The sequence below is a fragment of the Teleopsis dalmanni genome, chromosome 1, assembly GCF_002237135.1.
Source record: "Teleopsis dalmanni isolate 2A chromosome 1, ASM223713v2, whole genome shotgun sequence".
NCBI classification, from domain to species: domain Eukaryota; kingdom Metazoa; phylum Arthropoda; class Insecta; order Diptera; family Diopsidae; genus Teleopsis; species Teleopsis dalmanni.
The window spans coordinates 205,708,019-205,720,039 of NC_051846.1; the positions used below are offsets into that span (position 1 = coordinate 205,708,019).

General features: G+C 30.1%; 2 protein-coding genes across 2 annotated transcripts in view; both read left to right on the plus strand.

Moving 5' to 3' along the window:
* Positions 1–17, plus strand: part of LOC119667124 (girdin-like) — a 5,470-nt gene extending 5,453 nt beyond the window's left edge. Inside the window, exon 3 of the mRNA XM_038076412.1 lies at positions 3–17. Coding sequence (XP_037932340.1) covers positions 3–17 — 15 coding nt within the window. The remainder of the gene's footprint in view (positions 1–2) is intronic.
* Positions 18–7,172: 7,155 nt separating this feature from the next.
* The window catches only part of LOC119671504 (mucin-5AC-like), a 531,335-nt gene continuing 526,486 nt past the window's right edge, over positions 7,173–12,021 (plus strand). Inside the window, exons 1-9 of the mRNA XM_038082174.1 lie at positions 7,173–7,232; positions 7,418–7,603; positions 7,774–8,288; positions 8,344–8,529; positions 8,643–8,908; positions 8,970–9,271; positions 9,332–9,521; positions 9,583–10,617; positions 10,736–11,939. Of these exons, the coding sequence (XP_037938102.1) occupies positions 7,567–7,603; positions 7,774–8,288; positions 8,344–8,529; positions 8,643–8,908; positions 8,970–9,271; positions 9,332–9,521; positions 9,583–10,617; positions 10,736–11,939 (3,735 nt within the window). The 5' untranslated portion in view covers positions 7,173–7,232; positions 7,418–7,566. The remainder of the gene's footprint in view (positions 7,233–7,417; positions 7,604–7,773; positions 8,289–8,343; positions 8,530–8,642; positions 8,909–8,969; positions 9,272–9,331; positions 9,522–9,582; positions 10,618–10,735; positions 11,940–12,021) is intronic.

Here is a 12,021-nt window from a genome sequence, read left to right on the forward strand (position 1 = left end):
AGCTTATAAACTCATAGTTGTGACACAGTATCGTTCGCAAAGGCCTTTTTTAACATATTAACTGATTCGCTACATAACATTTCACACAAAGCATCTGATCTGTCTGGAATTTATAAGAAAATTTCCAAGAAATATTCGCAAAAGTTCGCCTAAAAATTCTATAGTCCCTTAGGTTAAATTAGATTACTGAGGCAGTCAATCTAAATGACTAACTCACTTATAACATAAATTCTGCTATGTTTTCCAGTACTAATCAGATCTTAATTCTTCTGAATTCCTTTATCTTCTTGTGGAGCATAGGGCCTCAATCACACCTTAATTGACAGTTAATTATGGAACTTATAGTCTCTTCACCTATTACTATATTAGAATATAAATGTTTTTAACTTTTTTCGAGACGTGTATATATGAAATGAATGAATATTATTCTAGTTTTATTGGATATATTATTTTGAAATAAATAGTAAAATTTTATTCTATATGATCATTTTTACTTTTACTCACTATGAAATTATTTTTGTTTTATAAATAAAAATAAATCATAATTTAAAAATAATAATTAAATATTTCAAAAATTTTAAATTCGCTGCACGATAAACTCATAAAAAATACTATTAAATGTCTGAAATAACGGAAATTCATTAAACCAATTACCCAATAATAAAGTTATGGTTATGTAGGTTCAAAAAAAAAAAAAAATGGGTAAAAAATAAAACAATAACTAATACGTCAAAACACCAACAAAAAGCTATGACAATCTGTTTGTAATTCACATAACGAAGAACCTAAATGAACCCAAATACTTGTATTGTAGACATACGATGGCAAATCTATTAACCGGATATGGTCACTTGGGGAATATAAAAATAGTAACATATACATTAATCATTTATGGAATTTGCGAAGGTGTGAAGAGAGGTATAAAATCAGCAAAAATATGTTTACTTTGTATCAATAAACAAATTCGCCACTCACTCAAGCTACTCGTCCATGTATCTGACCTTATCAATTTTGACGCTTTCGATTTCGAAATACGAGTATCTTATTTAAAAAAAAAAGACGCCGTTAAGTTGATTCAATTAGTGTATACTTTGAATAATATTAATTTCAAAAATGATGTACAACATTTTTTTCGTTTTTCAAAATTAAAAGAAAAAAAAACTAAATACCTTTAGTATGAATACACTCGCACACCAACCAAACACCAATCGATTTTCGATTTGTATCTGAAAATCGGCAACGAAATTTTTGAATGAAAAAAAGTGCGTGCGGTCGATAACAAAACTTCGATTGACCACTAATTATGTAATACACAAACATGCCCTATGCATATATATTTCACACAAATCTGGTAAAATATTAAATAAGCTTAAAGGTATTTAATTTATTTATACTCTTTTGCTTAAGTGCATTAAAGTTCATTGGTTGTTTATTTATTTTTTTGCCACACTTCAATTTTTCACATTAAATCCGCTTATTGAATTTCAAAAAAAAAAAAAAAATGCAGTGATTTTTTTTATTAAGTATTAGTTATTAAATATTTGCAATTACTATTACATAATTTATAAGTAATACAAATTTTTATTTTCACTTTCACAAGACATTATAAAGTAGTATTTTAATTTAATTTGGCGTTACAATGATATATAACTTTTTTTATGCAAAAAAAAGTTAGTAAATTATTTACTTATATATATAAAAAGTAATGATTTTTTTTTAATTACAAACTTACTCAATTATATTTAAGTTAACCCTAAATTCAGTACTACAAAAATTAAAGAAACTATTCTTAGTACTTCTTTTTATCTATAGTAAGATGACAATCATATATATATTTTATGTAACAAAAGTTGCAAGATACTTGAATAAAATCTTATAAATACTGCCCTTAATCTTCCAAATATATTGCTTTAATGCTACTTGGATGAAGAGATTTCCCCAGAAATGCGCTTAAACTTTAGTATATATGTCTTTAAGTCCATTATTTTAAAAAATATTATATCCTAAAGTTGAAAGCAAAGTTGCTAGTGAATCAATGAAATTCAAAGGAAGGATGTCAGTTTAAAAAATAAAGTCATACTATTAGCTTCCTCTTATACTTTATACTTATACTTCTTATACTTTAATTCATAAAAATTTCTGATAATGTTTTTTAAATGCATTTTAGTTAACTTTATAATAATATTATAATGCACCCTATTCATAAACGTTTTATAAACCTTCTATAACTTTTTATAATTTGGGCTGTTAATGTTTAAAGCATTTTTTCAAAAAAAAAGTATACCAACAAAAAAATACAAGAAAATAATTCAAAAACATTGGTTAGCTTTCAGAAACCAACACTGGATCATCGGACATCTCCACAAAACTGTTCGTATTCCTAGCTTAAATATGCTAAATGTGGTGTCAAACTACAGAGAAAGTTTATACTCTTTTCAAATTTATTATAACTGCTGTTCTCAATCCGGAAAATCTGGCATATATTAAATAACATATATATATTAAGGAAATAGTAAACAACCTAACTCTAAACAAGATTATTTTTCAACTCTAATACATCATTTATACATTTTTCTTATATATTACACATTTGTAAAAGATACTATTATCAAAATATTCCTCGGTTTCTCTCAGTCCTTGATTAGAGTCTGTAACTCTAAACAAAATTGTTTTTCAACTCTAATACAATCATTACTACATTTTTCTTATATATCTACACCTACACTAAAGAAACTATTGTCAATATGTTCCTCGGTTTCTCTCAGTTCTTGATTAGAGTCTCTAACTCTAAACAAGATTGTTTTTCACCTCTAATACAATCATTACTACATTTTTCTTATATATCTACACCTACACTAAAGAAACTATTGTCAAAATATTCCTCGGTTTCTCTCAGTTCTTGATTAGAGTCAAATGTGTTTCGCAAGAGTCGCTAAAACTTCAATTTGAAGTATGTATCTGGTACTGTGTCAATTCAGTATACTAATAAATTACAAATGATATACATATAACTGAATCATCCTTAAAATTTTTTGGGTCATTCCTTTTTCTTTGGAATGATTTGATCCGTAGGCTTAGATTCACAGTATAAACCTGGTACCATGCTAATTCAGTATACTAATAAATAATGAATGAAATTCATGGAACTGAATAATCCTTATATTTGTTAGGTCATTCCTTTGCCTATTCAAAGTTAAACTCTGGGCAGTTTTCATTTACTAATCAAGATGAGCCAATATTATTACAAAAGATTAAATATTTTTCACGCATTTAGTTTTTATTTTAAAATTTACCATATTTGCAAAATGTATAAATTTTGATTAAAAATAAAAATGACGATTGTGACATCACAATCGCAATCTTATGTAATTTGGGGAAAACCAGTGAGGATAGCTTGATGCGTAATTGATGATGAACCGGTTACCGACACACCTCGCATAAATACTTCAATATCATTAGAGGCTCTCTTTTATCGTAGACAAGATACGAGGAATTTGAAGACACTTAACACTGTGTTTCAGAGTAATTTAAAATCATGAGGGATGTTGATTGGCTTATAAAAAATACTTTTAATTACTCATAATTTTTAAAATAGTTAGCCAATTTTGATGTCAGATAATTCTTCTGTAAAAAAAAATGATCATCAAAAGAAAATGTACACCAATCATTAAAATCTGTTTTAATCTGATTTTATTTAATTCAAAATTGAAGACTTTTTTTTGTTAATTTTAAATTAATAATACACTTATGTTATATATCTTAGTTCTATTCAGTTGCAATTCATGCTTGCCAACAATTGAACAAAATTATTTTGGTTTTGGGGCATAGAAGTGTGCTATAGACAACTTCATTCCATGTATTTAAGATAGATATACATACCATCTGCTAGGGACAGCCCGTCCAATAGAAAATTTAAGCCCTAAGAAGTGCGCTTATACTGCTCTTGTGATAGCACAGAGTTAGCGTTTGCTAACAACAGATAGTTATGGATAGATATACACCTGCAGTCATGGAGACTTCGAGTAATAGAATTTTTTTTATAGTTATATGTAATTTGCTCTTTAAACCCTGTTGCACTCTACTTAGTTAGAGTTATAGAAAATTCGAGTTATGGAAGTTTGACTGTATTTTGGTTCAAGAAACTATTGTGCATTTTGATAATATGGATGATTATGATAAAACAATATTAAAAATAATATAATAGAATTTTTAGAATAATATATAGTAAAACTTAAAAAATTATTTTAAATAAAATTTAATTAATTTGCAGTAATTCCTTCTTTTGATTTTTAATCTGATTTCGCTTTTTTTTTGTTTCTTAAAAATTTAAAAATCTTTTTTTAATTTTATATATTTTATTTAATGTTACGGTTATATTTTTTTATTTTATTTACTTAACAGATTTTTGTTAGTTAATAGCCATTAATATAATAAATATATTTTCAAATATTATTTGTTTCTATATTTATACTATTAATGTTTTTATTTAAATATAAAAATATTATTATCACAAAAAATTTAAAAAAAAATGTTTGGGCCTAAAGCAGTTTTTACACACATTTTTATGCAAAATTATATGTAAAATATCAAAAAAAAAAAAAAACATAAAATATCCAAACAAAAACCTATCTCAATACGAAATATGTTACATGTTGGACTCACATTGATCAGTTTCAAGCCGGTTTAGGCAACTTCAACTCTTACTGGTTTTTTCTTCTTCTTCTTCACACACAGTAACATGCATTAATTAACTTTATTTTTAACAGTTAAATTATGTAATTTTTTTATTAGCGACCTTGATAGGGATTTTTTTCTTGTATTTATTTCTGGGAATTTAAAAGCCGCATTTAAATCATTTTCTTTGGACGGAAACCTAAGACGCTATCGTCTATAAGACGTTTCTGGTGACGCAGAATATTTTTTAAATCGGTGTTATTGTGTCAATGTTAAAAACCTTTGTTTTAAATTTATTTTTGAAATGTATAATTTAATAAAAAAATTAATTTTAATTTGATTGAATTTTATTGTTTATTTTAAGTATTTAAATTAATATAAATGGCAGTTAATATTTTTAATTTGTCTGTGTGTCTACCAAAAAAATGAAGTTCACACATTAAAAACCTAATAGCATCTATTTTGAAATAAATTTTATTACAATAAAATACAATATTCATTCACTGTTATTTCGATTCATTGAATTTTATTTATAAAATAATTTTTTTAATGAACAGTTATAAATATTTTAGTTTTTCAAAAGAAAATATATTAAAATAATACATTAAAGACAGGAAAAATATTACTATTATTATTAATAATAATAGTTTACTGTTTTTTAGGTTTGAATTTAAGTCATTGTTTCAGTAACAATGGTTTCCATTCACAAATTTTCATTTAATAAAACTATCTGATTTATTGCCAATAATTAATTTATCGTCATCCTTCGACTTTACAGTCCATAGCGAACTTTGGCATACACAAAATAATTTGCCTCCATAGTGATATTTCAATCACAGAAACTATTAAATTTCTAATGGCTTCATTGAAAACCTTCATTGAAGTCTTCTCTTTATTTTAGTCATAGGTACTCTCTATTGTATTATGCGTTCTCTTTTTTATAAATGTGCGTTCTTCGACATTTTAAAAAAACATAGTCTCACTACATGCTCAATTGAACTCAATCTCCAAAATTAAACAAAAATGGTATTGAGCTAAATGTGTTTTCTAAGACAATTCCTTTGATATATTATACACTTATCTTATCATCTACAATAAGTGTTCGTGTTTACAAGCGGTAGTATGGTACCGGATATATAACCAACAAGTTTTAATGATACCAAGTCCTACATTTTTTGTGTCACTATCTTTTCATTATAATTTTGTTTCTCTGTTCCCAGTTCGTTATGATGTTCGTGAGTGCGGCTCGCATCTCAAACAAAAAGTGAAAAGAACTGTTTAATGTGTAATTGGTTTTTATTACAGAACGTACAAAAAAAAATTCTGAAAATTGGGTTACTTTATATTGAACTTAACTATTTTTAGTTTATTCAAATAAAGTATTATAAAATTGAAAAGTAGAATAGAAAATGTACGCGCCCTTTTATGCTTCGTAACGACCATAACTGATCAAAACATATTGCATCCTTTAAATGAAAGCCAGAATGTAAACTGTTGAGGATATCCTAACATCAGATGCAGATGGGATCTTTCAACCCGACAATCTTTTCCTCATCCAGATCAAAGTACATAATCACAGAAAGTGTGGTCTTATTTGTTTCGAGGTAGAATCGGCACTCTGTTCTTTTAGAGATATCCATCTTGTTAAAATGATAACATAGGTCATCATAACCCGACAGATAAACCACCAACAACCATAGCTTAGTTCTACTAAGATAGAATGTGCTACCGTAGCAGTACGTACGAACCGGACAGCTACCTGGAGTGTCGCAATAGTAACGATTTCAAAGTATTATAGTATTAAACTAAACATAATTTTTCAGCAGGAGTAAACGTTGTTGAAATCAATTAATTACAAATTAATAAATTATTCAATTAATCACAAAAAGCAATAAGACTCAAAGAAGGAATTCACTGATTAAGTCAACAGACGAAGAAGAAAGAAATGACCTGTAAGAATTCTGTCTGTTTTAAAAAGTTCTACTTCTATATTCAAAATACAATAAATATTATTTTTATTATTCGTCGGAAAGAATGGGTATAAATGATAGGTATAAATTTAATCTGAATATTACTGTTGGAACAAGCACAGCTAAATGCAAAGTGAGTTACAGAATAGCCTTAGGGTTTTGTTCTAACTGTAAACCTGACACTGTAATCTCAAATCTAATCTCAAATCTCATTTAAGAATATATATATATAAAGCGTTTAAAAATATTACTCTATCCGCGAAATAATTACAAAATCATATAACCAAGAAAAATACATGATAAGATCTTCAAAATTAGTTCAGTACATAGATATTTTTACATTCGATTCCATAAAATTTATAATTCCATTATAATGGATTAAATGATTAAAAATAATTACGGAAATACATTTAAAAAAATATATATCAGCTATTTTAAATATATTTATACTAACGTAATTTTAAATTGATTTCAAATACTCCAATATTATCTAAAATTAATCGTAATTTTAAAATTTTTCATTTCAGCTTCCGCGAGGAGCGGTTTGGCAAGCCCTTTTTTTCCTCATCGTTGTACTTCTTACAAATGGTAAGTGCAGTGGTTCATTTTTAATATAATATATAAATGCAGTATTTTTACATTTCTCTATCATAATTGTTATGTCAAAAACTCATAGCTAAATGTAATTAATTTCATACCAGCCTTACCATATAGTAAAATTACTTGAAACTCCTTGCTTCATCCTATTATAATACAAAAAATTTTGATTGCAGAAGTCGATTCCGAGGGAAGAGTTGTTTGTTACTATACAAATTGGAGTGTTTACCGACCAGGCACAGCAAAATTTAATCCACAAAATATAAATCCATATTTGTGCACACATTTGGTTTATGCATTTGGTGGATTCACTAAAGACAATCAAATGAAACCATTCGATAAATATCAGGATATCGAGCAAGGTAAGCACAACATACAGGTCTACATATGTCTGCATAATTGAATAAACGATGAGTTGCATACTTTGAAATGCGCCATATTATTCGATACTAAATAGAAATTTTATAGACTTCCTCTACGTTTACACTCATGCAACTCCTTTTCTTTGCTCTACGTTTTCATATGAACACAGGTGGCTATGCTAAATTCACTGGCCTGAAAACATATAATAAACAACTGAAAACGATGATTGCTATTGGTGGTTGGAATGAGGCATCTTCACGTTTCTCTCCACTCGTTGCTAACCCGGAGCGTAGGCAGAAGTTTATTAAAAACATTTTAAAGTTCTTGCGGCAAAATCATTTTGATGGCATCGATTTGGATTGGGAATATCCAGCACATCGGGAGGGTGGCAAGCCGCGCGACCGAGACAATTATGCACAATTCGTGCAGGAATTGCGTGCTGAATTCGAACGTGAGGCAGAAAAAACCGGACGTCCACGTTTATTGCTGACAATGGCCGTGCCTGCAGGCATTGAATATATCGACAAAGGTTATGACATACCAAAACTAAACAAGTATTTGGATTGGTTTAACGTTTTGACATATGACTTTCATTCATCACATGAACCTTCTGTAAATCATCATGCACCATTATACTCACTTGAAGAGGAATCCGAATACAATTATGATTCAGAGTTGAACATTGTAAGTTAGTAGTCATTTGAGCCATTACAAATTATAAATAAAATATTTGTTTTAGGATTATTCAATAAAATATTATTTGAAAGCGGGTGCAGACCGAGATAAACTAGTACTTGGTATACCAACATATGGTCGCTCATATACCTTAATTAATGAAGAGAGCACAGAGCTTGGAGCACCCTCTGAGGGTCCAGGAGAGCAAGGCGATGCTACCAGAGAAAAAGGTTATTTAGCTTATTATGAGGTTAGTATGAATAGTTGTTTTATATAACATATAATTGTCTGTTGATTTATAATATTTTATTTCATGACAAAACAATTTGTACTTGACTAAAACTTCGTAAACAATATTTTTAGATTTGTCAAAATCTTAAGGAAGATCCTGAATGGACAGTAGTACAGCCTAATCCTACTGCCATGGGTCCTTATGCTTATAGACGTAATCAATGGGTGGGATATGATGACGAAGATATTGTGCGCAAAAAGGCAGAATATGTAGTTGAACAAGGTTTGGGTGGTATTATGTTTTGGGCCATCGATAATGATGACTTCCGTGGGTCATGTACAGGAAAACCATATCCTCTTATTGAAGCAGCAAAGGAAGCAATGGTAGAAGGCTTAGGGTAATTTAATATTTATTCGGTAATAATATATATATAAATAAATTTCTTTGTATTTGATTAGACTTGGAGTGAACGAAGTATCGAAACCCAGCTCTGCTAAAAAGCCTTTACGTTCAAGAAGTCGGGACAATACATCTTCCACACGTAATCGAATTGATGGTACCAGCGATGACAAATTATCAGTGGATCAGCGGAAAACAACTTCTCGTCGTCCTACAAGCGGACCTCGCAAACGTGTGCAATCAAGTACCACCAATGCACCAAGTACAACCATTAAACTTACTGAAGCTGAAGGATCATCGTTATATATTGGTGGACGTACTTCTACACCACCACCACCTACAACACCTGATCCGGGCACTGGTACATTATTATAAATTATCTCACTTATTGTAGGTTTTTAAACCATCGACATTCTTACAGATTTTAAATGTGAAGAAGAAGGTTTCTTCCAACATCCACGCGATTGTAAAAAATACTATTGGTGTTTAGATAGCGGTCCATCAGGCCTAGGTATCGTTGCACATATGTTTACCTGTCCTTCTGGTTTATATTTCAATCCAGCAGCAGACTCATGTGATTTTGCGAGAAATGTTCCCTGTAAAATCAAAAAGTTAGTTGCACTATATTCTCACATAAGATATTATTAATTAACGTTCCATGAATCATTTTAGAGGAACTACAGCATCACCTGTTACTACAACTACAAGCACTAGTACAACTACTCCACGTACTACAACTGCTTCTAATCGTATCACAGCTGCCACTTCACGCACATCACTGTTTAGAACAACTACAACAAGCACAACAGCAGCACCAGAAGAAGAGGAAGAATATGAATATGAGGAAGAAGAAATTCCAACGAAAGACTCAAAAGATAAAAACGCTGAAGAAGATCCTCGCGTTATTAAAGAACTAATAGAACTGATACGTAAAGTTGGTGGAATTGATGAATTAGAAAAGCATTTATTACATAAAGAAGATGGAACAATTTCCTTAAAAGATAACGATACCAATTCTGGCACTCCTACAACACAGTCAAGCATCAGTAAATCACTTTATGATAAAGTACTTAGTCGTCCTAACGCTTATAACTCCTTCCGCAACCGTTTAACTACATCAACACTATTCCGCAATAGCGCACAAATAAAAACAGAAGAAGTCGAGAAAAAGGAAGGCAGCACAAAATTCGAAGAAGATATTTTACAACAAAAATCAAGTTCAAAAGTCGGTAATTCCAAATATTCATCAGTAGTGCGAGGCAACAGCCGTCAAGGTCCACAAAATGAAGGTCTGGAGAATTTACCTGAATTTGATGGTTTTCTTAAAGAAAAGAAAGAATATGTCACAATTAATAGACAACGCGGTAGCTATAAAGCACAGTATAGTAAAGATGAAGATAATGAAGAAGATGAAAATGAAAAAGAAGACCAAGACGAAGGAGTTGAAATAGAAAATATTAGAACTACTAAAAAACCAAGTGCTATTACAACGCCTGCATATGTGAGCATTAGAAGATCTAGACCAACTACGACACTACAACCAGTAATTCAAAACATAAATAATGAGGAAGACAAAGATGAACTTAAAACGGTGGAGGAAGTTACTGAGAAAAAATCGTATACGTCTTTGAACAGATATCGAGGTAGACCAACAACTACAACTGAAAAAATCGAATCAAATGATGAAGTTGAATCGACTACAACAAGGTGAGTTTAGATTAAAATATGATTGAAATGCTCTTTGATAAATTATAGACAGATATTTATATGCAATTACTTTATAATCCTAAATTTATGTTTTTCTTTTACAAACTATTTTTTTTAGGTATAAATATTTTGAACGCACACGGCCAACCAGAATAACAACTACACGTACTACTGGAGAAAAATCTGATGTTGACGATAAAGATGATGACAATGATGACAATGATGAGGAGGAAAACAAGCAAAATGTAACGGTACAAAATAAGGAAGAAAATGATTCCACACAAAATACACAAACAACTACACGTATCTACGCTAGCATAGGTCGAAGACCAATTACGACAACCACATCAGAACCATCAATAACAACAACTACAGAAATACCAATAGCGAAAACAAATTTATTAGAAACTACATATACACCTGAACCAATTTCGACCACTACTACTACTCACTCACCAAATACAATTACTAATATTCCAGATATCATATCCAATTCATTTACTCCCATTTCATCCACTACCAGTACCACTACCACTACCACATCCACTACCACTACCACCACATCAACAACACCAAACAGTGACCCTCTTTTAGAAACTACTTCTATTAGCTCCACTGAAATAAATCCTTACAATATGTCAGACGATACCTTTGCTCTCTCCCTTGATATAAACTCTCTTAAACAAACAGACGCAGATTCTGCTTCGAATTCAATTAAAAATGAAGCAGATGCTGTTGATGGCAATCAAGAAACTTCAACAACAACAACACAGACAACGACTAAAACTTTAACCACAACTGGTACTACGAACATTGACCATCAACAATCAATTGACGAGGTAACAAATCTTAATAAAAATATATCCAAAACACAATATAAATACACCACAAGAACAAGAAATGTAACTTCCTTCACCACTGCAACGAATGACAAGAACACCGATACCAAAATTTCAAATGAAAACACACAACCTAGTCTTATTGATATTCGTAGTAACATTGGTTTAAGTAGTAATAGTAACAAATATGTTGGTGGTAGAAGGCAACAATTAAATAATTTACTTAACCGTAAATCCCAAATCCAAATCCAACAGACAAATGAGACCTCCATAACCAATACTACTTCTGAACCAACTTCTACTAACGTATTCGTGGGTGCAGTATCTAGTCCAAGACCCTTTGGTTTTCCAAGACGTCGTAATCGACCATCTAGTTTCACAACAAAAATTGAAGACTCTAAGCCCGTTAGTGAAAATGACGAAGATGCAGTATTAATCAAATCGAAAATATATGCGCAGAATGCTAATGCAAATACGAATAAGGTGAGTTCTAGCACTGACGAGTTGCAAGTACAAGTCAATAATTTGGAAAGCAACAGAGGGGGTAGCACTACGCGCACGAAAA